The sequence below is a fragment of the Oncorhynchus gorbuscha genome, linkage group LG22 (genome assembly GCF_021184085.1).
Source record: "Oncorhynchus gorbuscha isolate QuinsamMale2020 ecotype Even-year linkage group LG22, OgorEven_v1.0, whole genome shotgun sequence".
In the NCBI taxonomy this organism is placed as follows: Eukaryota; Metazoa; Chordata; class Actinopteri; order Salmoniformes; family Salmonidae; genus Oncorhynchus; species Oncorhynchus gorbuscha.
Window position 1 is genome coordinate 51634297 of NC_060194.1, and position 27910 is coordinate 51662206.

At 48.0% G+C, this 27910-nt stretch overlaps 1 protein-coding gene across 1 annotated transcript; it reads right to left on the reverse strand.

Annotated features, from left to right (window-relative positions):
* Positions 1 to 1878: 1878 nt before the first annotated feature.
* Positions 1879 to 27573, reverse strand: orc2 (origin recognition complex, subunit 2). The gene is made up of 17 exons (XM_046321945.1): positions 27382 to 27573; positions 26959 to 27029; positions 26263 to 26382; positions 25243 to 25332; positions 24043 to 24126; positions 20675 to 20703; positions 20508 to 20565; positions 18185 to 18384; positions 15217 to 15315; positions 14845 to 14954; positions 13481 to 13613; positions 12714 to 12810; positions 11464 to 11610; positions 7164 to 7335; positions 6450 to 6511; positions 2523 to 2641; positions 1879 to 2443 (listed from the first exon to the last, which is right to left on the reverse strand). Exons 2-17 carry the CDS (start codon positions 27026 to 27028, stop codon positions 2363 to 2365), a joined length of 1671 nt encoding a protein of 556 aa, XP_046177901.1. The 5' UTR covers position 27029; positions 27382 to 27573; the 3' UTR covers positions 1879 to 2362.
* Positions 27574 to 27910: the final 337 nt, after the last annotated feature.

Sequence of the window (27910 nt, forward strand, 5' to 3'; positions counted from 1 at the left end):
ATGGTGAAACAGCAGGTCTGGGACAAGGCAGCACATCTGGTGAACAGGTCATTGAAACAGCAGGTCTGGGACAAGGCAGCACATTGAAACAGCAGGTCCGGAACAAGGCAGCACATCTGGTGAACAGGTCATTGAAACAGCAGGTCCAGGACAAGGCAGCACATTGAAACAGCAGGTCCAGGACAAGGCAGCACATTGAAACAGCAGGTCCAGGACAAGGCAGCACATTGAAACAGCAGGTCCAGGACAAGGCAGCACATTGAAACAGCAGGTCTGGGACAAGGCAGCACATTGAAACAGCAGGTCCGGAACAAGGCAGCACATCTGGTGAACAGGTCGGAGAAACAGCAGGTCCAGAACAAGGCAGCACATTGAAACAGCAGGTCCAGAACAAGGCAGCACATTGAAACAGCAGGTCCAGAACAAGGCAGCACATTGAAACAGCAGGTCCAGAACAAGGCAGCACATTGAAACAGCAGGTCCAGAACAAGGCAGCACATTGAAACAGCAGGTCCAGGACAAGGCAGCACATTGAAACAGCAGGTCCAGGACAAGGCAGCACATCTGGTGAACAGGTAGGTCATGAGTTCAAGAGCCAGAAACTGGTTCAGCAAATATAAAGCTACTCCTTAAATATAAAGTTGACTTGACACAAATTAAAACGTGTCAGTTTCATGGAGGTTGGAGCAACAACGTTCAGCTACTTCAGACATTGGCTCCAGTCTAGATTGTGCCTTTTAGATGTCGAGAAAAATAAACCACGGTAGATTTTATTCACTAATCTCATTGACTTCTGAAACCCCAAAACCTGTTGGTTCCGTTTCACAGAGAGATCCTGGAAGTCTCACGATGTTGAGCCTCTGGGAAACTCTGTGGTCTGAAGCTGTAAAACCAGCACGTATTCAGTCTGCCTTTTCGATAACTGCTGTGTAAATAAAGATGATGAAATACATTTTTAAAATGTTTTTTAATTTTATACTGAATGTGAAGAATTGACAATACAGACAACAGTGCTACAGATTTCCAAAGAGGTGGTCAAATAAGACTAAACAAATGTCATCGAAAACACAAACAGGAATGTGTACATCCTCTGCACTGAGAAGGCCAGGTCAAGGCAACACAGTGGAAATGGACTTTGGCCTAAAGAGCAGATGACGCTAACTACAGGCAGTGTTTCTGAACCCACACTGGGCCCTCTGGGAATTAGTTAACACCAATGTGATCACGGCCCGTATTCTTAACGAGTCTCAGAGCTGATCTAGGATCAGGTCGTCCCTGTAATCATTATGATGTAAAAGGAAAAACGACTCCGACGTTATCAATACCGCCCAGTTCTCTGACCCTACGAGACCCGTTATCAATACCGCCCAGTTCTCTGACCCTACGAGACCAGTTATCAATACCGCCCAGTTCTCTGACCCTACGAGACCAGTTATCAATACCGCCCAGTTCTCTGACCCTACGAGACCAGTTATCAATACCGCCCAGTTCTCTGACCCTACGAGACCCGTTATCAATACCGCCCAGTTCTCTGACCCTACGAGACCAGTTATCAATACCGCCCAGTTCTCTGACCCTACGAGACCAGTTATCAATACCGCCCAGTTCTCTGACCCTACGAGACCAGTTATCAATACCGCCCAGTTCTCTGACCCTACGAGACCCGTTATCAATACCGCCCAGTTCTCTGACCCTACGAGACCCGTTATCAATACCGCCCAGTTCTCTGACCCTACGAGACCCGTTATCAACCGCCCAGTTCTCTGACCCTACGAGACCAGTTCTCTCTGACCCTACGAGACCAGTTATCAATACCGCCCAGTTCTCTGACCCTACGAGACCCGTTATCAATACCGCCCAGTTCTCTGACCCTACGAGACCAGTTATCAATACCGCTCAGTTGTCTGACCCTACGAGACCCGTTATCAATTACCGCCCAGTTATCTGACCCTACGAGACCCGTTATCAATACCGCCCAGTTCTCTGACCCTACGAGACCAGTTATCAATACCGCCCAGTTCTCTGACCCTACGAGACCCGTTATCAATACCGCCCAGTTCTCTGACCCTACGAGACCAGTTATCAATACCGCCCAGTTCTCTGACCCTACGAGACCAGTTATCAATACCGCCCAGTTGTCTGACCCTACGAGACCCGTTATCAATACCGCCCAGTTGTATGACCCAGTGAGGCCCAGTTATCTGACCCTACGAGACCCGTTATCAATACCGCCCAGTTCTCTGACCCAGTGAGACCCAGTTCTCTGACCCTACGAGACCCGTTATCAATACCGCCCAGTTGTCTGACCCAGTGAGGCCCAGTTCTCTTGGGTTGGAGAGAAAGACGGAACATGATCCTCTCCTCACTCTACTTCTTTCTCCAGGAAGTCAGTCAGAGTGCTGGTCTCCACGGCAACCAGCAGGTACTCCACTCCATCAGCACCCTGAGGGATCATGGGAAAAATTAGTCAACTTCAGGTTGAAGCTGTGTGTGTGCGCCCGTGTGTGTGTGCGTGAGTGTACCTTGCGTGTGCGGATGAGTTTGTGGTCTCTGAACTCTGTGAGCTGGGTACGCAGGGTGAGGTCAGAGTTCACCAGGAAGGCTTCCCGACAACGCTGGTAGAAGTCCTGGAATGACAAGCCTACACACACATACACTTTAAAACAATTACTGTGAAGGGTTGTAGGAGGGGTAGTGGGTGTGTGTGTGTGTACCTGTGTAGGAGGGGTAGTGTGTGTGTAACTGTGTAGGAGGGGTAGTGTGTGTGTAACTGTGTAGGAGGGGTAGTGTGTGTGTAACTGTGTAGGAGGGGTAGTGGGTGTGTGTGTACCTGTGTAGGAGGGGTAGTGTGTGTGTAACTGTGTAGGAGGGGTAGTGTGTGTGTAACTGTGTAGGAGGGGTAGTGGGTGTGTGTGTACCTGTGTAGGAGGGGTAGTGGGTGTGTATGAAGGGTTGTAGGAGGGGTAGTGGGTGTGTGTGAACCTTGTAGGAGGGGTAGTGGGGTGTGTGTACCTGTGTAGGAGGGGTAGTGGGTGTGTATGAAGGGTTGTAGGAGGGGTAGTGGGTGTGTATGAAGGGTTGTAGGAGGGGTAGTGGGTGTGTAAGAAGGGTTGTAGGAGGGGTAGTGGGTGTGTATGAAGGGTTGTAGGAGGGGTAGTGTGTGTGTATGAAGGGTTGTAGGAGGGGTAGTGTGTGTGTGTGTGTACCTGTGTAGGAGGGGTAGTGTGTGTGTGTGTACCTGTGTAGGAGGGGTAGTGTGTGTGTGTGTACCTGTGTAGGAGGGGTAGTGTGTGTGTGTGTGTACCTGTGTAGGAGGGGTAGTGTGTGTGTGTGTACCTGTGTAGGAGGGGTAGTGTGTGTGTGTGTGTACCTGTGTAGGAGGGGTAGTGTGTGTGTGTGTACCTGTGTAGGGGGGGTGTGTGTGTGTGTGTGTGTACCTGTGTAGGAGGGGTAGTGGGTGTGTGTGTACCTGTGTAGGAGGGGTAGTGGGTGTGTATGAAGGGTTGTAGGAAGTGGGTGTGTGAAGGGTTGAGGGGGTAGTGGGTGTGTGTGTGTGTAGGAGGGGTAGTGTGTGTGTGTGTACCTGTGTAGGAGGGGTGTGTGTGTGTGTATGAAGGGTTGTAGGAGGGGTAGTGTGTGTGTGTGTACCTGTGTAGGAGGGGTGTGTGTGTGTGTGTGTACCTGTGTAGGAGGGGTAGTGTGTGTGTGTGTACCTGTGTAGGAGGGGTGTGTGTGTGTGTAGGTACCTGTGTAGGAGGGGTAGTGTGTGTGTGTGTGTGTGTGTGTGTGTGTGTGTGTGTGTGTGTGTGTGTGTGTGTGTGTGTGTGTGTGTGTGTGTGTGTGTGTGTGTGTGTGTGTGTGTGTGTGTGTGTGTGTGTGTGTGTGTGTGTGTGTGTGTGTATGAAGGGTTGTAGGAGGGGTAGTGGGTGTGTGTGTGTGTACCTGTGTAGGAGGGGTAGTGTGTGTGTGTGTGTGTGTAGGAGGGGTAGTGGGTGTGTGTGTGTGTACCTGTGTAGGAGGGGTAGTGGGTGTGTGTGTACCTGTGTAGGAGGGGTAGTGGGTGTGTGTGTACCTGTGTAGGAGGGGTAGTGGGTGTGTGTGTACCTGTGTAGGAGGGGTAGTGTGTGTGTGGGTGTGTATGTGTGTAGGAGGGGTAGTGGGTGTGTGTGTGTGTAGGAGGGGTAGTGTGTGTGTGTGTACCTGTGTAGGAGGGGTAGTGTGTGTGTGTGTACCTGTGTAGGAGGGGTAGTGTGTGTGTGTGTACCTGTGTAGGAGGGGTAGGGTGTGTGTGTGTACCTGTGTAGGAGGGGTAGTGTGTGTGTGTGTACCTGTGTAGGAGGGGTAGTGTGTGTGTGTGTGTACCTGTGTAGGAGGGGTAGGGTGTGTGTGTGTGTACCTGTGTAGGAGGGGTAGTGTGTGTGTGTGTACCTGTGTAGGAGGGGTAGTGTGTGTGTGTGTACCTGTGTAGGAGGGGTAGGAGGGGTAGTCAACAAAACTAAGGAGATGATTGTGGACTTCAGGAAACAGCAGAGGGAACACCCCCTATCCACATCGATGGAACAGTAGTGGAGAGGGTAGCTAGTTTTAAGTTCCTCGGCATACACATCACAGACAAACTGAATTGGTCCACTCACACTGACAGCGTCGTGAAGAAGGCGCAGCAGCGCCTATTCAACCTCAGGAGGCTGAAGAAATTCGGCTTGTCACCAAAAGCACTCACAAACTTCTACAGATGCACAATCGAGAGCATCCTGGCGGGCTGTATCACCGCCTGGTACGGCAACTGCTCCGCCCTCAACCGTAAGGCTCTCCAGAGGGTAGTGAGGACTGCACAACGCATCACCGGGGGCAAACTACCTGCCCTCCAGGACACCTACACCACCCGATGTTACAGGAAGGCCATAAAGATCATCAAGGACATCAACCACCCGAACCACTGCCTGTTCACCCCGCTATCATCCAGAAGGCGAGGTCAGTACAGGTGCATCAAAGCTGGGACCGAGAGACTGAAAACCAGCTTCTATCTCAAGGCCATCAGACTGTTAAACAGCCACCACTAACATTGAGTGGCTGCTGCCAACACACTGTCATTGACACTGACCCAACTCCAGCCATTTTAATAGTGGGAATTGATGGGAAATGATGTAAATATATCACTAGCCACTTTAAACAATGCTACCTTATATAATGTTACTTACCCTACATTATTCATCTCATATGCATATGTATATACTGTACTCTATATCATCTACTGCATCCTTATGTAATACATGTATCACTAGCCACTTTAACTATGCCACTTTGTTTACTTTGTCTACACACTCATCTCATATGTATATAATGTACTCGATACCATCTACTGTATGCTGCTCTGTACCATCACTCATTCATATATCCTTATGTACATGTTCCTTATCCCCTTACACTGTGTATAAGACAGTAGTTTTGGAATTGTTAGCTAGATTACTTGTTGGTTATTACTGCATTGTCGGAACTAGAAGCACAAGCATTTCACTACACTCGCATTAACATCTGCTAACCATGTGTATGTGACAAATACAATTTGATTTGATTTGATTTTAGTGTGTGTGTGTGTACCTGTGTAGGAGGGGTAGTGTGTGTGTGTGTGTGTGTACCTGTGTAGGAGGGGTAGTGTGTGTGTGTGTGTGTGTATGAAGGGTTGTAGGAGGGGTAGTGTGTGTGTACCTGTGTAGGAGGGGTAGTGTGTGTGTGTGTGTGTGTACCTGTGTAGGAGGGGTAGTGTGTGTGTGTGTGTGTGTGTACCTGTGTAGGAGGGGTAGTGTGTGTGTGTGTGTGTGTACCTGTGTAGGAGGGGTAGTGTGTGTGTGTGTGTGTACCTGTGTAGGAGGGGTAGTGTGTGTGTGTGTGTGTGTGTACCTGTGTAGGAGGGGTGTGTGTGTGTGTGTGTGTACCTGTGTAGGAGGGGTAGTGTGTGTGTGTGTGTGTGTGTGTGTGTGTACCTGTGTAGGAGGGGTAGTGTGTGTGTGTGTGTGTGTGTGTGTGTGTGTGTGTGTACCTGTGTAGGAGGGGTGTGTGTGTGTGTGTGTGTGTGTGTGTGTGTGTGTGTGTGTGTGTGTGTGTACCTGTGTAGGAGGGGTAGTGTGTGTGTGTGTACCTGTGTATGAGGGGTAGTGTGTGTGTGTGTACCTGTGTATGAGGGGTAGTGTGTGTGTGTGTACCTGTGTAGGAGGGGTAGTGTGTGTGTGTGTGTGTGTGTGTGTGTGTGTGTACCTGTGTAGGAGGGGTAGTGTGTGTGTGTGTACCTGTGTATGAGGTGTGTGTGTGTGTGTGTGTGTGTGTGTACCTGTGTAGGAGGGGTAGTGTGTGTGTGTGTACCTGTGTAGGAGGGGTAGTGTGTGTGTGTGTACCTGTGTAGGAGGGGTAGTGTGTGTGTGTACCTGTGTAGGAGGGGTAGTGTGTGTGTGTACCTGTGTATGAAGGGTTGTCTTTGTTCTCCAGTTGAAACTCCACCAGCAGTTTAAAGATGCCCCTGTAGACCAATCACACACCACCATTACACAACCAAATCAAACCTTATCCAAACAGGTGTGCACCTGGCGTTAGCTGTAAGGCGTTAGCCGTAGCGTGTGTACCTGGCGTTAGCCGTAAGGCGTTAGCCGTAGCGTGAGTACCTGGCGTTAGCTGTAAGGCGTTAGCCGTAGCGTGTGTACCTGGCGTTAGCTGTAAGGCGTTAGCCGTAGCGTGTGTACCTGGCGTTAGACATAAGGACTTAGCCGTAGCGTGCGTACCTGGCGTTAGCTGTAAGGTGTTAGCTGTAAGGTGTTAGCCGTAGGGTGTTAGCCGTTGCGTGTGTACCTGGCGTTAGCCGTAGGCGTGTGTACCTGGTGTTAGCTGTAAGGTGTTACCTGGTGTTAGCTGTAAGGTGTTAGCCGTAAGGTGTTAGCCGTAGCGTGTGTACCTGGCGTTAGCCGTAAGGCGTTAGCCGTAGCGTGTGTACCTGGTGTTAGCTGTAAGGCGTTAGCCGTAAGGTGTTAGCCGTAGCGTGTGTACCTGGCGTTAGCCGTAAGGTGTTAGCTGTAAGGCGTTAGCCGTAGCGTGTGTACCTGGCGTTAGCCGTAAGGTGTTAGCCGTAGCGTGTATACCTGGCGTTAGCCATAAGGTGTTAGCCGTAGCGTGTGTACCTGGCGTTAGCCGTAAGGCTGCGCAGGACGTGTGTCATGGAGGAGAGGGCGAGGGCTCCAGTCTGTTGAACTAGTAGAGAGTTCTCATAGGACGTCTCCTCCACATAACGCTGGAAACACACGCACTCCCACCACAACCAGTTAAACTGACTCAGTTTACACTGGTCCCACACTGCAGGGAGACACACACCTTCATCAACATCTGTGGTAAGACCAAGTAATACAGGACGAATAGACTGTACCGTACCGAGTAATACAGGACGAATAGACTGTTCCGTACCCAGTAATACAGGACGAATAGACTGTTCTGTACCGAGTAATACAGGACAAATAGACTGTTCCGTACCCAGTAATACAGGACAAATAGACTGTTCCGTACCCAGTAATACAGGACGAATAGACAAACTGTTCGAGTAATACAGGACGAATAGACAGACTGTACCGTACCGAGTAATACAGGACGAATAGACTGTTCCGTACCGAGTAATACAGGACGAATAGACTGTTCCGTACCGAGTAATACAGGACGAATAGACTGTTCCGTACCGAGTAATACAGGACGAATAGACAAACTGTACCGTACCGAGTAATACAGGACGAATAGACAAACTGTTCCGTACCGAGTAATACAGGACGAATAGACTGTTCCGTACCGAGTAATACAGGACGAATAGACTGTACCGTACCCAGTAATACAGGACGAATAGACAAACTGTACCGTACCCAGTAATACAGGACGAATAGACTGTTCCGTACCCAGTAATACACGACGAATAGACTGTTCCGTACCGAGTAATACAGGACGAATAGACAAACTGTACCGAGTAATACAGGACGAAGACTGTTCCGTACCGAGTAATACAGGACGAATAGACAAACTGTACCGAGTAATACAGGACAAATAGACTGTTCCGTACCGAGTAATACAGGACGAAGACTGTTCCGTACCGAGTAATACACGATGAATAGACAAACTGTACCGTACCGAGTAATACAGGACGAATAGACTGTACCGTACCGAGTAATACAGGACGAATAGACAGACTGTACCGTACCCAGTAATACAGGACGAATAGACAGACTGTACCGTACCCAGTAATACAGGACGAATAGACAAACTGTACTGTACCCAGTAATACAGGATGAATAGACAAACTGTTCCGTACCGAGTAATACAGGACGAATAGACTGTTCCGTACCGAGTAATACAGGACGAATAGACTGTTCCGTACCGAGTAATACAGGATGAATAGACAAACTGTTCCGTACCGAGTAATACAGGACGAATAGACTGTTCCGTACCGAGTAATACGAATAGAGGACCGTAATACAGGACAAACTGTTCCGTACCGAGTAATACAGGATGAATAGACAAACTGTACCGTACCGAGTAATACAGGACGAATAGACTGTACCGTACCGAGTAATACAGGACGAATAGACTGTTCCGTACCGAGTAATACAGGACGAATAGACAGACTGTTCCGTACCGAGTAATACAGGACGAATAGACAAACTGTAGACTGTTCCGTAGCGAGTAATACAGGACGAATAGACTGTTCCGTACCGAGTAATACAGGACGAATAGACTGTTCCGTACCGAGTAATACAGGACGAATAGACTGTTCCGTACCGAGTAATACAGGACGAATAGACTGTTCCGTACCGAGTAATACAGGACGAATAGACAAACTGTACTGTACCGAGTAATACAGGACGAATAGACAAACTGTTCCGTACCGAGTAATACGGTGCGTTGAGACTGTTCGATGGAGTAATACAGGACGAATAGTGCAGGTTACCCAGTAATGAGGAATAGACTGTGGCCCAGTAATACAGGGTCTGTTCCCTCCAGTAATACGGAGCATAGGGACCGTAATACAATGTTGACAAACTGGAGTAATACAGGACAAGACTGTTCCGGCTCTGATAATACAGGGTCAAAGAATAGACAAACTGTACCGAGTAATACAGGACAATAGACTGTTCCGTATGCTAGGGTCAAGGACGAAGACTGTTCCGTACCGAGTAATCAACACGATGAATAGACAAACTGTACGGGTCGTGAACCGAGTAATACAGGACGACTAGACTGTTCCTACAGAGTCACAGGTCACTGAATGCTACGGGTAATACAGGTCAGACTGTTCCCTGTAGTAATACAGGTCAATAGACAAACTGTACCTACCGGGGTAATACAGGTCACGAATAGACAAACTGTTGCTACGGGTAATACAGGACAAATAGACAAACTGTTGCTAGGAGTAATACAGGACGAATAGACTGAATGCTACGGGTAATACAGGACAAATAGACTGTTCCCTGTAATACAGGTCGAATAGACTGTTGCTGCCGAGTAATACAGGACGAATAGACTGTTGGTCCCTGTAATGCAGGGGTCAAGGTAGACTGTATTCTGCCGGGTCAAGGTCAAATGACTGCTGCCGAGTAATACAGGACAAATAGACTGTTCGTCAAGGTAATACAGGACAAATAGACTGTTCCGCTACAGAGTCAGGACGAATAGACTGTACTGAATCGAGTCACAGGTCACTGAATAGACTACCGGGTAATACAGGTCACGAATAGACAAACTGTATTCTACGGGTCAAGGACTGAATAGACAAACTGTACCGTCACCGAGTAATACAGGTCAAGGTCAGACTGTCCCTGTATGCTAGGGGTCAAGGTCACTGACTATTCTACGGTAATCAATGACCCAGTAATACAGGTCAAGGTAGACTGAATGCTACCGAGTAATACAGGACGAATAGACTGTACGGGTAATACAAGAATAGACTGACTGTACTGTACCGAGTCAAGGTGTACGAGTAATACAGGACGAATAGACTGCTACGGGTCACAGGTCGAATAGACTGGTCCGAGTAATACAGGACGAATAGACTGTTCGTGCCGAGTAATCAGGACGAATGACTGTTATGTACGGGTAATACAGGACGAATAGACTGTTCCGTATGCGGTAATACAGGACGAATAGACTGTTCCGGGTCGAGTAATACAGGATGATAGACTGTTCCGTGCCGAGTCACAGGGACGAATAGACTGTTCCGTGCCGAGTAATACAGGACGAATAGACTGTTCCACCGAGTAATACAGGACGAATAGACAAACTGTACCGTGCCGAGTAATACAGGACGAATAGACTGTGGTACCGAGTAATACAGGACGAATAGACTGTTGTACCGAGTAATACAGGACAAATAGACTGTTCCGTACCGAGTAATACAGGACGAATAGACTGTTCCGTACAGAGTAATACACGTGTAGACAAGGTGACCGTACTGAGTAATACAGGACGAATAGACAGACTGTGTACAGGTAATACAGGACGAATAGACTGAGTGCGAGTAATACAGGACGAATAGACTGTACCGTGCGAGTAATACAGGTGAGTGCTAGACAAACTGTACCGTACCGAGTAATACAGGACGAATAGACAGACTGTACCGTGCCGTGTAATACAGACGAATAGACTGTTCCGTACCGAGTAATACAGGACGAATAGACTGTACCGTACCGAGTAATACAGGACGAATAGACAAACTGTTCCGTAGCGAGTAATACAGGACAAATAGACTGTTCCGTACCGAGTAATACACGATGAATAGACAAACTGTACCGTACTGAGTAATACAGGACGAATAGACAGACTGTACCGTACCGAGTAATACAGGACGAATAGACTGTACCGTACCGAGTAATACAGGACGAATAGACTGTTCCGTACCGAGTAATACAGGACGAATAGACTGTTCCGTACCGAGTAATACAGGACGAATAGACTGTTCCGTACCGAGTAATACACGATGAATAGACAAACTGTACCGTACCGAGTAATACAGGACGAATAGACTGTTCCGTACCGAGTAATACAGGACGAATAGACTGTTCCGTACCGAGTAATACAGGACAAATAGACTGTTCCGTACCGAGTAATACAGGACAAATAGACTGTTCCGTACCGAGTAATACACGATGAATAGACAAACTGTTCCGTACCGAGTAATACAGGACGAATAGACTGTTCCGTACCGAGTAATACAGGACAAATAGACAAACTGTACCATACCGAGTAATACAGGACGAATAGACTGTTCCGTACCGAGTAATACAGGACGAATAGACTGTTCCGTACCGAGTAATACAGGACGAATAGACAAACTGTACCGTACCGAGTAATACAGGACGAATAGACAAACTGTACCGTACCGAGTAATACAGGACGAATAGACTGTACCGTACAGAGTAATACAGGACGAATAGACAAACTGTACCGTACCAAGCGGTGCGTTGATGTGGTCGATGGAGGCAACAAGGTGCAGGTTGGGTAGTGAGGCCAGTTGGCCCAGTGCATTCTGGGTCTTCCCTCCACGGAGCATGGGACCGTCAATGTTGTGGATCAACAGGTACACATGGAGGTCCGGCTCTGATGAGATACACACACAGGTCAAAGTTCACAAACACAGGTCCGTGTATGCTACGGGTCAAGGTCACTGAATGCTACGGGTCAAGGTCACACTGGTCCCTGTATGCTAGGGGTCAAGGTCACTGTATTCTACGGGTCAAGGTCAATGAATGCTAGGGGTCAAGGTGACTGAATGCTACGGGTCAAGGTCACTGAATGCTACGGGTCAAGGTCACTGAATGCTACGGGTCAAGGTCACACTGGTCCCTGTATGCTAGGGGTCAAGGTCACTGTATTCTACGGGTCAAGGTCAATGAATGCTAGGGGTCAAGGTGACTGAATGCTATGGGTCAAGGTCACTGTATGCTACGGGTCAAGGCCACTGAATGCTACGGGTCAAGGTGACTGAATGCTACGGGTCACGGTCACTGAATGCTACGGGTCAAGGTCACACTGGTCCCTGTATGCTAGGGGTCAAGGTCACTGAATGCTACGGGTCAAGGTCACACTGGTCCCTGTATGCTAGGGGTCAAGGTCACTGAATGCTACGGGTCAAGGTCACACTGGTCCCTGTATGCTAGGGGTCAAGGTCACTGTATTCTACGGGTCAAGGTCAATGAATGCTAGGGGTCAAGGTGACTGAATGCTACGGGTCAAGGTCACTGAATGCTACGGGTCAAGGTCACTGAATGCTACGGGTCAAGGTCACACTGGTCACTGTCTTCTACGGGTCAAGGTCAATGAATGCTAGGGGTCAAGGTGACTGAATGCTAGGGGTCAAGGTCACTGAATGCTAGGGGTCAAGGTCACTGTATGCTAGGGGTCAAGGTCACTGAATGCTAGGGGTCAAGGTCACTGAATGCTAGGGGTCAAGGTCACTGAATGCTAGGGGTCAAGGTCACTGAATGCTAGGGGTCAAGGTGACTGAATGCTAGGGGTCAAGGTCACTGAATGCTAGGGGGTCCTGAATGCTAGGGGTCAAGGTGACTGAATGCTAGGGGTCAAGGTGACTGAATGCTAGGGGTCCTGTATGCTAGGGGTCAAGGTGACTGTATGCTAGGGGTCAAGGTGACTGTATGCTAGGGGTCAAGGTCACTGAATGCTAGGGGTCAAGGTCTACCCACGTTCTCTGAGGGTGGTGGTGATGTACTGTAGTTGGTCAGCAGGGTTCCGGAACGTTCCTTGGTGTTCTAGAATCTCTGCAGACAGAGCAGTCAGGATCTACAGGACAGGAGGAGAACAGAGGGTTGTGTACAGGTGTGTGTGTACAGGTGAGCGTGTGTGTGTACAGGTGAGTGCGTGTGTACAGGTGAGTGCGTGTGTGTACAGGTGAGTGCGTGTGTACAGGTGAGTGCGTGTGTACAGGTGAGTGCGTGTGTACAGGTGAGTGCGTGTGTACAGGTGAGTGCGTGTGTACAGGTGAGTGCGTGTGTACAGGTGAGTGCGTGTGTACAGGTGAGTGCGTGTGTACAGGTGAGCGCGTGTGTACAGGTGAGCGCGTGTGTACAGGTGAGCGCGTGTGTACAGGTGAGTGCGTGTGTACAGGTGAGTGCGTGTGTACAGGTGAGTGCGTGTGTACAGGTGAGTGCGTGTGTACAGGTGAGTGCGTGTGTACAGGTGAGCGCGCGTGTGTACAGGTGAGTGCGCGTGTGTACAGGTGAGCGCGCGTGTGTACAGGTGAGCGCGTGTGTGTACAGGTGAGCGCGTGTGTGTACAGGTGAGCGCGTGTGTGTACAGGTGAGCGTCGTGTGTGTACAGGTGAGCGTGTGTGTGTACAGGTGAGTGCGTGTGTGTACAGGTGAGCGTGTGTGTGTACAGGTGAGCGTGTGTGTGTACAGATGAGCGTGTGTGTGTACAGGTGTGTGTGTGTTCAGGTGTGTGTTATACTGACTGATTTGAGAGAGATGGAAGGGAAGAATCCGTTGACAACCAGGTGTATCTCCTGACAGAGCAGAGACACTCGGAACTCCTCGAGTAAGGCCTTCTTACTGCCCAGCCCGTACAGCAACACACTGTAACCCAGCCTACACACACACACACACACACACACACACACACACACACACACACACACACACACACACACACACACACACACACACACACACACACACACACACACACACACACACACACACAGAGAGGGGTTATGATACAGTCTAGTGACCTCACTGTGAATTGGGCCTGCATAGAGAGAGAGGTCCTGCATAGAGAGAGAGGTCCTGCATAGAGAGAGAGGTCCTGCATAGAGTCCTGCATAGAGGTCCTGCATAGAGAGAGGTCCTGAGGTCCTGCATAGAGAGAGAGGTCCTGCATAGAGAGAGAGGTCCTGCATAGAGAGAGAGGTCCTGCATAGAGAGAGAGGTCCTGCATAGAGAGAGAGGTCCTGCATAGAGAGAGAGGTCCTGCATAGAGAGAGAGGTCCTGCATAGAGAGAGAGGTCCTGCATAGAGAGAGGTCCTGCATAGAGAGAGGTCCTGCATAGAGAGAGAGGTCCTGCATAGAGAGAGGTCCTGCATAGAGAGAGGTCCTGCATAGAGAGAGGTCCTGCATAGAGAGAGGTCCTGCATAGAGAGAGGTCCTGCATAGAGAGAGGTCCTGCATAGAGAGAGGTCCTGCATAGAGAGAGAGGTCCTGCATAGAGAGAGAGGTCCTGCATAGAGAGAGAGGTCCTGCATAGAGAGAGAGGTCCTGCATAGAGAGAGAGGTCCTGTATAGAGAGAGGTCCTGCATAGAGAGAGGTCCTGCATAGAGAGAGGTCCTGCATAGAGAGAGGTCCTGCATAGAGAGAGGTCCTGCATAGAGAGAGGTCCTGCATAGAGAGAGGTCCTGCATAGAGAGAGGTCCTGCATAGAGAGAGAGGTCCTGCATAGAGAGAGGTCCTGCATAGAGAGAGAGGTCCTGTATAGAGAGAGGTCCTGCATAGAGAGAGAGGTCCTGCATAGAGAGAGAGGTCCTGCATAGAGAGAGAGGTCCTGTATATAGAGAGAGGTCCTGCATAGAGAGAGAGGTCCTGCATAGAGAGAGGTCCTGCATAGAGAGAGAGGTCCTGCATAGAGAGAGAGGTCCTGCATAGAGAGAGAGGTCCTGCATAGAGAGAGGTCCTGCATAGAGAGAGGTCCTGCATAGAGAGAGAGGTCCTGCATAGAGAGAGAGGTCCTGCATAGAGAGAGAGGTCCTGCATAGAGAGAGAGGTCCTGCATAGAGAGATGTCCTGCATAGAGAGAGGTCCTGCATAGAGAGAGAGGTCCTTACTGTAGCTGCAGCATCCACTTGTTGAAGTGTTCATGGTGACTGGAGTGGAGCTTCTCAATCTCTGAAGAATAACACGCCGGTTTCCCTTCTAACAGACGGAACAAGGTCTCCTACACACAACAAACATCAATCACCTGGGTTACTTACATACATCTCCTAGGTGTGTACTCACCTGGTCTACTTTAGGGGTGTGTGTGTGTACTCACCCGGTCTAGTTTAGGTGTGTGTGTGTGTGTGTGTGTGTGTGTGTGTGTGTGTGTGTGTGTGTGTGTGTGTGTGTGTGTGTGTGTGTGTGTGTGTGTGTGTGTGTGTGTGTGTGTGTGTGTGTGTGTGTGTACTCACCCGGTCTAGTTTAGGTGTGTGTGTACTCACCCGGTCTAGTTTAGGGGTGTGTAGGCGCTGCAGGGTCCGGTCTGATGTCAGGAATTTAGAACTGCCGTGAGCCTCAAAGTATTCCTCGACCAGACTGGCCTAAAACAGAGAGAACTAAGTCATACCAAGATATGCCACCAGAGGTCTCTTCACGGTCCCCACGTCCAGAACAGACTCTGGGAGGCACACGGTACTACACAGAGCCAGAACTACAGAACCAGTTCTACACAGAACCAGTACTACACAGAGCCAGAACCACACAGAGCCAGTACTACACAGAGCCAGTACTATACAGAACCAGTACTAAACAGAGCCAGAACCACAGAAACAGTACTACACAGAGCCAGTACTGAACCACAGAACCAGTACTGAACCACAGAACCAGTACTGAACCACAGAGCCAGTACTGAACCACAGAGCCAGTACTGAACCACAGAGCCAGTACTGAACCACAGAACCAGTACTGAACCACAGAACCAGTACTGAACCACAGAACCAGTACTACACAGAACCAGTACTACACAGAACCAGTACTACACATAACCAGTACTACACAGAACCAGTACTACACAGAACCAGTACTGAACCAGCTGAAATTAAAGATTGTAGAAATGTTCCACCAACACAAACAGCTTATTTCACTCACACGTTGGGCACAAATGTGTTTACATCCCTGTTAGTGAGCATTTCTCCTTCACCAAGATAATCCATCCACCTGACAGGTGATTAAACAGCATAATCACAGGTGCACCTTGTGCTGGGGACAATAAAAGGCCACTCTAAAATGTGCAGTTTTGTCCCACAACACAATGCCACAGATGTCTCAAGTTGAGAGACTTGCTGACTGCAGGAATGTCCACCAGAGCTGTTGCCAGAGAACTGAATGTTAATTTAGAGAATTTGGTAGTACGTCCAACCGACCCCACAACCGCAGAACACGTGCATGGCGTCGTGTGAGTGAGCAGTTTGCTGATGTCAACGTTGGGAACAGAGTGCCCCAACGTATGGGCAGGCATAAATTACAGACAAGCACAATTGCATTTTATCAATGGCAATTTGAATGAACAGAGATACTGTGATGAGATCCTGAGGCCCAATGTCGTGCCATTCATCCGCCGCCATCACCTCATGTTTCAGACCCTTTGCTGTGAGACTGTAAATTGAGCTCAGGTGCATCCTGTTTCCATTGATCATCCTTGAGATGTTTCTACAACTCGGGGTCCACCACTGGCCTCCATCATTCTTAAATGGAAGAAGTTTGGAACCACCAAGAATGGACAGGGAGGTGACCAAGAACCCGATGGTCACTGGCAGAGCTCTAGAGATCCTCTGTGGAGATGGGAGAACCTTCCAGAAGGACAACCATCTCTGCAGCCCTCCACCAATCAGACCTTTATGGTAGAGTGGACAGACAGAAGCCACTCCTCAGTAAAAGGCACATGACAGCCCACTTGGAGTTTGCCAAAAGTCACCTAAAGGACTCTCAGACCCTGAGAAACAAGATTCTCTGGTCTGATGAAACCAAGATTGAACTCTTTGGCGTGAATGTCAAGCGTCACGTCTGGAGGAACCCTGGCACCATCCCTACGGTGAAGCAGCATCATGCTGTGGGGATGTTTTTCAGAGGCAGGGACTGGGAGACTAGTCAGTAACTTAAAATGTGGAAAAAGTCAAAGGGTCTGAATCCTTTCCGAATGCACTTTAATGTCTTTGGACCCCAGGAAGAGAAGCTGCTGCCTTGACAGGAACTAATGGGGATCCATAATAAACCCCAGGAAGAGAAGCTGCTGCAGGAACTAATGGGGATCCATAATAAACCCCAGGAAGAGAAGCTGCTGCCTTGACAGGAACTAATGGGGATCCATAATAAACCCCAGGAAGAGAAGCTGCTGCAGGAACTAATGGGGATCCATAATAAACCCCAGGAAGAGAAGCTGCTGCCTTGACAGGAACTAATGGGGATCCATAATAAACCCCAGGAAGAGAAGCTGCTGCCTTGGCAGGAAGTAATGGGGATCCATAATAAACCCCAGGAAGAGAAGCTGCTGCCTTGGCAGGAACTAATGGGGATCCATAATAAACCCCAGGAAGAGTAGCTGCTGCCTTGGCAGGAAGTAATGGGGATCCATAATAAACCCCAGGAAGAGTAGCTGCTACCTTGGCAGGAACTAATGGGGATCCATAATAAACCCCAGGAAGAGTAGCTGCTGCCTTGGCAGGAACTAATGGGGATCCATAATAAACCCCAGGAAGAGTAGCTGCTGCCTTGGCAGGAACTAATGGGGATCCATAATAAACCCCAGGAAGAGTAGCTGCTGCCTTGGCAGGAACTAATGGGGATCCATAATAAACCCAGGAAGAGTAGCTGTTGCCTTGGCAGGAACTAATGGGGATCCATAATAAACCCCAGGAAGAGTAGCTGCTGCCTTGGCAGGAACTAATGGGGATCCATAATAAACCCCAGGAAGAGTAGCTGCTGCCTTGGCAGGAACTAATGGGGATCCATAATAAACCCCAGGAAGAGTAGCTGCTGCCTTGGCAGGAACTAATGGGGATCCATAATAAACCCCAGGAAGAGTAGCTGCTGCCTTGGCAGGAACTAATGGGGATCCATAATATACCCCAGGAAGAGTAGCTGCTGCCTTGGCAGGAACTAATGGGGATCCATAATAAACCCCAGGAAGAGTAGCTGCTGCCTTGGCAGGAACTAATGGGGATCCATAATAAACCCCAGGAAGAGTAGCTGCTGCCTTGGCAGGAACTAATGGGGATCCATAATAAACCCCAGGAAGAGTAGCTGCTGCCTTGACAGGAACTAATGGGGATCCATAATAAATACAAATCTTGCTGACTGACTGACCTGGCAGGGTGGTTCTGGGTGACTAACCCGGCAGGGTGGTTCTGGGTGACTAACCCAGCAGGGTGGTTCTGGGTGACTAACCTGGCAGGGTGGTTCTGGGTGACTAACCTGGCAGGGTGGTTCTGGGGCGGTCTTGCTCTTCTTAGCAGGTGTCTTATAGAGAGCTGTGGCTGAAGGCTTACTGGGTGTGCTGGACTGATTCACTCTGTCCTCCTCTCTCTTCCCCTTATCATCTTCATCATCCTCCTCCTCCTCTCCAGAGTCAGAGGGAGAGAGCTCGCTGTCGCTGTCGGATCTCAGGCTGGGAGCTAACAGACGGACAGACAGACAGACCTTAGTTTAGTATATTAAACAAAAACAAACGCAATATGCAACAATTTCAGAGAGCTACAGTTCATATGAGGAAAGTCCATTTATATTCATTAGGCCCTAATCTATGTATTCCACATGACTGGGAATACATTCATTAGGCCCTAATCTATGTATTCCACATGACTGGGAATACAGATCTGCATCTGGTGGTCACAGATACCTTAATAAAGAGGTAGGGGTTTGGATCAGAACCAGTCAGTATCTGGTGTGGATCAGAACCAGTCAGTATCTGGTGTGGATCAGAAAACCAGTCAGTATCTGGTGTGGATCAGAAAACCAGTCAGTATCTGCTGTGGATCAGAAAACCAGTCAGTATCTGGCGTGGATCAGAAAACCAGTCAGTATCTGGCGTGGATCAGAAAACCAGTCAGTATCTGGCGTGGATCAGAAAACCAGTCAGTATCTGGCGTGGATCAGAAAACCAGTCAGTATCTGGCGTGGATCAGAAAACCAGTCAGTATCTGGCGTGGATCAGAAAACCAGTCAGTATCTGGCGTGGATCAGAAAACCAGTCAGTATCTGGCGTGGATCAGAAAACCAGTCAGTATCTGGCGTGGATCAGAAAACCAGTCAGTATCTGGCGTGGATCAGAAAACCAGTCAGTATCTGGCGTGGATCAGAAAACCAGTCAGTATCTGGCGTGGATCAGAAAACCAGTCAGTATCTGGCGTGGATCAGAAAACCAGTCAGTATCTGGCGTGGATCAGAAAACCAGTCAGTATCTGGCGTGCATCAGAAAACCAGTCAGTATCTGGTGTGGATCAGAAAACCAGTCAGTATCTGGTGTGGATCAGAACCAGTCAGTATCTGGTGTGGATCAGAACCAGTCAGTATCTGGTGTGGATCAGAAAACCAGTCAGTATCTGGTGTGGATCAGAAAACCAGTCAGTATCTGGTGTGGATCAGAAAACCAGTCAGTATCTGGTGTGGATCAGAAAACCAGTCAGTATCTGGTGTGGATCAGAAAACCAGTCAGTATCTGGTGTGGATCAGAACCAGTCAGTATCTGGTGTGGATCAGAAAACCAGTCAGTATCTGGTGTGGATCAGAAAACCAGTCAGTATCTGGTGTGACCATTTGCCTCATGCAGCGTAACACATCTCCTTCACATGGAGTTGATCAGGCTGTTGATTGTGGCCTGTGGAACGTTGTCCCACTCCTCTTCAATGGCTGTGCGAGTTGCTGGATATTGGCGAGAACTGGAACACGTTGAAGTACAAGTCGATCCAGAGCATCCCAAACATGCTCAATGGGTGACATGTCAGGTGAGTATGCAGGCCATGGAAGAACTGGGACATTTTCAGCTTCCAGGAATTGTGTCCAGATCCTTGTGACATGGAGCCGTGCATTATCATGCTGAAACATGAGGTGATGGAGGAGGATGAATGGCACGACAATGGGATCTCATCACAGTATCTCTAACATTCAAATTGCCATCAATAAAATGCAGTTGTGTTAGTTGTCCGTAGCTTATGCATGCCCATACCATAACCCCATAGTGGGGCACTCTGTTCAGTGTTGACATCAGCAAACCGCTCATCCACACAACGCCATACGGTTGTGAGGCCGGTTGGATGTACTGCCAAATTCTCTAAAACGATGTTGGAGGCGGCTTATAGTAGAGTATATTAAATTCTCTGGCAACAGCTCTGGTCAGCATGCCAACTGCAAGCTCCCTCAACTTGACACATCTGCGGCATTGTTTTATGTGACGAAACGGCACATATTAGAGTGGCCTTTTATTGTCCCCATCACAAGGTGAACCTGTGTAACGATCATGCTGTTCAATCAGCTTCTTGATATGCCAAACCTGTCAGGTGGATGGATTATCTTGGCGAAGGAGAAATGCTCACTAACAGGGATGTAAACAAATTTGTGCACAAAATGTGAGAGTAATAAGGTTTGGAAAATTTCTAGGATCTTTTATTTCAGCTCATGAAACATGGGACCAACACTTTACATGTTGTGTTTATATTTATGTTCTGTGTTGGTTAAAAGAGTTTATTGAATGTCCCAAACATTTAATTACAACGTCAGTAGCCGATTGTTTGTTTCCCACCTGAGAGTCTCTTCCTGAGTCTGTGGGGCGTTGTGGAAACAAACTGCACCTTCCTGCCCTGAGAGGAAACAGGAAGTAACACAGGTCACACCTCAGCACTGGGCACCAATATAGTCTATGAAAAGGTCAGGTGACAACTGACTACATCTGTTCTCTCCAATACTCACCTTCTGAGGAGTCCTGTTCTCACTCACATCTAGAGATGGGGAGAACACAGAGAAAATGGACAGCATCCACCTGATCACACATTAATTATCACACCTACTCATTCAAGCATTTCTTTTCTACATTGTAGAATAGTGAAGACATCAAAACTATGAATTAACACATATGGAATCATGTAGTAAGAAAAAAAAAAAAAAGAGTTAAATCAAAATATATTGTATATTTACATTACATTTAGCAGACGCTCTTATCCAGAGCGACTTATATTTGAGGTTCTTCAAAGTAGACACCCTTTGCCTTTTGACAACTTTGCACACTCTTACCATTCTCTCAACCAGCTTCATGAGGTAGGCACCTGGAATGCATTTCAATTAAAAGATGTGCCTTGTTACAAGTTCATTTGTGGAATTTCTTTCCTTCTTAATGTGTTTGAGCCAATCAGTTGTGTTGTGACAAGGTAGGGGTGGTATATAGAAGATGGTATTTTACCAAACAGGGATAATATTATGGCAAGAACAGCTCAAATAAGCAAAGAGAAACGACAGTTCATAAGTCAAGACGGAATATTTCAAGAATCTTTCAAGTTTCTTCAAGTGCAGTCGCAAAAACCACCAAGCGCTATGATAAAACTGGCTCTCATGAGAACCGCCACAGGAAAGGAAGACCTAGAGTTACCTCTGCTGCAGAGGATAAGTTCAGAAACTGCAGCCCAAATAAATTCTTCACGAGCGTTTGGATTTGTGTACCCAACGCCCTAACAAAAGTAGCTACTTGGACATAAATAATAATGAACATTATCGAACAAATCAAACATTTATTGTGGAACTAGGATTCCTGGGAGTGCATTCTGATGAAGATCAAAGATAAGGGAATATTTAATGTGATTTCTGCTGACTCCAACATGGCGGATAATTTTATTTGTTTTCTGAGCGCTGTTCTCCGATTATTGCATGGTTTGTTTTTTCCGTAAAGCTTTATTTAAATTGACACAGCGGTTGCATTAAGGAGAGGTATATCTACTTTTCCATGTCTAACAATTGTATTTTCATCGACATTTATAATGAGTATTTCTGTAAAATTATGTGGCTCTCTGCAATATCATTGGATGTTTTTGGAACTAGTGAACGCAACTCGCCAATGTATACTGAGATGTTTTTATATAAATATGAACTTTATCAAACAAAACATACATGTATTGTGTAACATGATGTCCTATGAGTGTCATCTGATGAAGATCATCAAACGTTAGTGATTAATTTTATCTCCATTTGTGCTTTTTGTGACTCCTCTCTTTGGCTGGAAAAATGGCTGTGTTTTTCTGTGGCTTGGTGGGGACCTAACATAATCGTTTGTGGTGCTTTCGCTGTAAAGCCTATTTGAAATCAGACACTGTGGTGGGATTAACAACAAGATTACCTTTAAAACGGTTATAAGATACATGTATGTTTGAGGAATTTTAATTATGAGATTTCTGTTTTGAATTTGGCGCCCTGCACGTTCACTGGCTGTTGTCATCCCGTTAATGGGATTGCAGCCCTAAGAACCAGTATGACTACCACAGCATTCTGCAGCGATACGCCATCCCATCTAGTTTGGGCTTAGTGGGTCTATCATTTGTTTTTCAACAGGACTATGACCCAACACACCTCCAGGCTGTCTAAGGACTATTTGACCAAGAAGGAGAGTGATGAGTACTGCATCAGATGACCTGGCCTCCATAATCACCAGACCTCAACCCAATTGAAGAAGTTTTAAGGAGCCTTTTGGTCCTTGCCAGCAAGTCCCTCTCATGGCAAGAACAGCTCAAATAAGAAAAGAGGAATGACAGTCCGTCTTTACTTTACGACGTGAAGGTGAATCAATCTGGAAAATGTCATGAACTTTGAGGGTTTCTTCAAGTGCAGTCGCAAAAACCATCAAGCATTGGCTCTCACGAGACCGCCACAGGAAAGGAAGATCCCAAGTTACCTCTGCTGCAGAGGATACGTTCATCAGCGTTACCAGCCTCAGACATTGCAGCCCAAATAAATGCTTCACAGAGTTCAAGTAACAGACACATCTCAACATCAGCTGTTCAAAGGAGACTACGTGAATCAGGCCTTCATGGTCAAATTGCTGATTTTTGGTTCCTACCACTGTGTCTTCGTGAGATGCAGAGTAGGTGAATGGATGATCTTCACATCTGTGGTTCCCACCGTGAAGCATGGAGGAGGAGGTGTGATGTCTTTGTGAGACGCAGAGTAGGTGAACAGATGATATCTGCATGTGTGGTTCCCACCGTGAAGCATGGAGGAGGAGGTGTGGTGTCTTCGTGAGACGCAGAGTAGGTGAATGGATGATCTCTGTATGTGTGGTTCCCACCGTGAAGCATGGAAGAGGAGGTGTGATGTCTTCGTGAGACGCAGAGTAGGTGAATGGATGATCTTCACATCTGTGGTTCCCACCGTGAAGCATGGAGGAGGAGGAGGTGTGATGGTGAGTGGGTGCTTTGCTGGTGACACAGTCAGTGATTTATTTAGAATTCAAGGCACACTTAACCAACATGATTACCACAGCATTCTGCAGCGATACACCATCCCATCTGGTTTGCGCTTAGTGGAACCATCATTTGTTTTTCAACAGGACAATGACCCCAAACACACCTCCAGACTGTGTAAGGACTATTTGACCAAGAAGGTGGGATGAGTGCTGCATCCGATGACCTGGCCTCCAAAATCACCTGACCTCAAACCAATTGAGATGGTTTGGGATGAGTTGGACTGCAGTGAAGGAAAAGCAGCCAACAGGTGCTCAGCATATGTGGGAACTACTTGAAGACTGTTGAAATAGCATTCCTCATGAAGCTGGTTGAGAGAATGCCAAGAGTGTGCAAAGCTGTCATCAAGGCAAAGGGTGGCTACTTTGAAGAACCTCAAATATAAAATATATTTAGATTAGTTAACACTTGTTTGGTTACTACATGATTCCATGTGTTATTTCATAGTGTTGATGTCTTCATCATTAGTCTACAATGTAGAAAAAAAAAAAAAATACAGGAAAACAATGGAATAAGTAGGTGTGTCCAAACCTTTGACTGGTACTGTATATCAAATCCAATTGTGTTGCTCACATCCAGAGATATAGAGATGGACGAGGACGAGAGAACGGGAAGGAAGAGATGGACGAGGACGAGAGAACGGGAAGGAAGAGATGGACGAGGACGAGAGAACGGGAAGGAAGAGATGGACGAGGACGAGAGAACGGGAAGGAAGAGATGGACGAGGACGAGAGAACGGGAAGGAAGAGATGGACGAGGACGAGAGAACGGGAAGGAAGAGATGGACGAGGACGAGAGAACGGGAAGGAAGAGATGGACGAAAGAGGGACTCACTGCAGCCATTGTGGGCGGGGCCAGAAGTGTCAGGTGTTGTTCTGAAGGTCACACTCCTCGTTGGGGTCCGAGCCAGCTCAGACGCTACACACACACACACACACACACACACACACACACACACACACACACACACACACACACACACACACACACACACACACACACACACACACACACAGACACACAGAGAGTGATTACTCTACGAGCCAGAGAGAGCAGACAGGAAGAGGCAAAGCGAGCGGCTTCACACTGCCCAAAATCTGCCAACGAAAATAAGATAACTATGAGTGTTGAATTTGGTGAACAAAAAATGTGCTGCGTGAGGCTTATCTGACCTCAGAGTTTGGTAATGGGGAGGTTGTTACCAGTGTACTGATATCTGACCTCATAGAGTTTGGTAATGGGGAGGTTGTTACCAGTTGACCTCAGAGTTTGTAATGGGGAGGTTGTTACCAGTTTGATATTTGACCTCATAGAGTTTGGTAATGGGGAGGTTGTTACCAGTGTAGTTTAGAGTTTGGTAATGGGGAGGTTGTTACCAGTGTACTGATATTTGACCTCATAGAGTTTGGTAATGGGGAGGTTGTTACCAGTGTACTGATATTTGACCTCATAGATATGGGGAGGTTGTTTGTACTGATATTTGACCTCATAGAGTTTGGTAATGGGGAGGTTGTTACCAGTGTACTGATATTTGACCTCATAGAGTTTGGTAATGGGGAGGTTGTTACCAGTGTACTGATATCTGACCTCATAGAGTTTGGTAATGGGGAGGTTGTTACCAGTGTACTGATATCTGACCTCATAGAGTTTGGTAATGGGGAGGTTGTTACCAGTGTACTGATATTTGACCTCATAGAGTTTGGTAATGGGGAGGTTGTTACCAGTGTACTGATATGAAAGTTTGGAATGGGAGGTTGTTACCAGTGTACTGATATAAATGGACATGGGCATTTCGGTAACTTTGGAGGAAAAAAAACAACGTTATATTGGATTTGTGCCTGTTGTTCACACACCTGACCTCATTGGCTAGAATGGGCCCACCTGACCTCATTGGCTAGAATGGTCCCACCTGACCACATTGGCTAGAATGTTCCCACCTGACCTCGCCTGGCTTCCATCTCTGAGGTCATGTATTTCCTGTTAAAGCAGGGACTCAACTATGTTGTCAATATGATAAGGTTTGGAGAGACGTACCCATCTGGGCCATCATGTTGGAGCGTTTGACCGTCTGAAAGGTGAACACTGATGACCCTCCTCCTCCTGCTGCTACACACTCCTCCCCCTCTTCAGACAGGACACAGTCAGACAGGACACAGTCAGACAGGACAGTCTCCCCACACACACAGACAGACAGTCTCCCCACACAGACAGACAGACAGTCTCCCCACACAGACAGACAGACAGTCTCCCCACACACACAGCCAGACAGTCAGTCTCCCCACACACACAGCCAGACAGTCAGTCTCCCCACACACACAGCCAGACAGTCTCCCCACACACACAGACAGACAGTCTCCCCACACACACAGCCAGGCGGGACGCACACAGCCAGGCGGGACACACACAGCCAGGCGGGACACACACACACACACACACACACAGCCAGGCGGGACACACACACACACACACACACACAGCCAGGCGGGACACACACACACACACACACACACACACACACACACACACACACACACACACACACACACACACACACACACACACACACACACACACACACACACACAGAGAGGCAGGACACACACACACAGCCAGGCAGGACACACACACACACAGCCAGGCAGGACACACACACACACAGCCAGGCAGGACACACACACACACACAGCCAGGCAGGACACACACGCACAGCCAGGCGGGACACACACGCACAGCCAGGCGGGACACACACGCACAGCCAGGCGGGACACACACACACAGCCAGGCAGGACACACACACACAACCAGGCAGGACACACACGCACAGCCAGGCGGGACACACACACACAGCCAGGCAGGACACACACACACAACCAGGCAGGACACACACACACAAGCCAGGCAGGACACACACACACACAGCCAGGCAGGACACACACACACACACAGCCAGGCAGGACACACACACACAACCAGGCAGGACACACACACACACAGCCAGGCAGGACACATATACACAGTCAATAGGGCTGTTCGTCATGTCCGACCGACACACACCGTCTGTTCCGAGGACCTGAACATAGTGCAGCTCACTAAGGCCTGCGTCATCCTCTCTATCGCTCCTCTCCGCTTCACTCCTCAGAGTCACCAGCCTCTGCATACTGCTGCCCTGCACATCTACACACACAGCAAAACCAACAAATCAGTCAGCAGCAGTGGGTCTTTGTGATGGTGTGTGTCTCTTTGTGATGATGTGTGTGTGTGTCTTTGTGATGGTGTGTGTCTTTGTGATGGTGTGTGTGTGTGGGTCTTTGTGATGGTGTGTGTGGGTCTTTGTGACGGTGTGGGTGGGTCTTTGTGACGGTGTGGGTGGGTCTTTGTGACGGTGTGGGTGGGTCTTTGTGACGGTGTGGGTGGGTCTTTGTGATGGTGTGTGTGTGTGGGTCTTTGTGATGGTGTGTGTGTGTGTGTGTGTGTCTTTGTGATGGTGTGTGTGTGTGTGTGTGTGTCTTTGTGATGTGTGTGTGTGTGTGTGTGTGTCTTTGTGATGGTGTGTGTGTGTGTGTGTCTTTGTGATGGTGTGTGTGTGTGTGTCTTTGTGATGGTGTGTGTGTGTGTGTCTTTGTGATGGTGTATGTGTGTGTGTGTCTTTGTGATGGTGTGTGTGGGTCTTCGTGATGGTGTGTGTGTGTGAGTCTTCGTGATGGTGTGTGTGTGGGTCTTCTTGATGGTGTGTGTGTGTCTGACTCCTACCTTGTTGTTTGTCCACCATGTGTTCCAGTGCATCTGCGTCACCCACAAACCTCACCTCCAATATACTCATACTGCACAGAAACACACGTTCATCAGCACACCACTTCCAACACACTGTCATGCTGAGCATCATCACTACTACCTACAACACTCATATGGAGATCGGAGCTCTTATGATGCCGAGTTCAAAACAACTGGAAACTCGGAAATGGGAACTTGAAAATCTCCAACTTCCGCGCATTCCAGACAACTGGGAATCTCGGGCCTCTTTCTAGAGCTCCGAACCTGAAGATCTGAATGATTTGACCTCGTATTTTTCCGAGTTCCCAGATGTTTTGAACGAGGAAATATTACACAGAAACAAACATGCGCTATCGTTAGCTAGCTAATGGAAAAAATATACCACGAAAAGCAGGGACTTGCCTGGCTGCTGTTTTAACTTCCCGTTATAGCGCACGTTTGTATAAGACACAATTATATATATATATTTTAAATGACAAATATTAACTACTACACTGAGTCAAGTTAGAAAAGTCTACAAAGTGCGCGCAGCTTGAAAGCTCTTTGACAGATTTCCGCGGGCTGGCCTGCAAGTTTTTAAACCACGTGTTGAGTCAAAGGTCGTCGGTTTAGTTTAAACCAATCAGAAGGCATGATTCTGTAAAACATCACTTCCCAAGATGCTTGGCGCGCAGCTACACCAGAGATGCATTAGAAAGGAGGAGAAGGTGCTCTTTGAGGCACGGAGTTAAGATGGCGGAAGCCGATGTGTTGTTTTTTGAAGATGAAAAAAGTAAATCGAGTACAGTTTTATTGACAACAATGAAGTCCAAGAAAGAAACAAAAAAGGATAAAATTGTTGTGGCAAATTAAATGTCATTAGTCACATGCGCCGAATACAACAGGGCTTAAATGGCTTTAAGACTTAAATGTGAAAACAAAGTATTGCCTA

Excerpts from the sequence above, each read along its gene's own strand:
- orc2 (XM_046321945.1), bottom strand. The coding sequence starts at position 27,028 with ATGAGTATATTGGAGGTGAGGTTTGTGGGTGACGCAGATGCACTGGAA. Across the intron at positions 13,614-14,844 it reads AAGTGGATGCTGCAGCTACA|GCTGGGTTACAGTGTGTTGC; the intron begins GTAAGGACCTCT and ends GTGTGTGTGTAG. Across the intron at positions 6,512-7,163 it reads AGCCTTACGGCTAACGCCAG|GGGCATCTTTAAACTGCTGG; the intron begins GTACACACGCTA and ends ATTGGTCTACAG.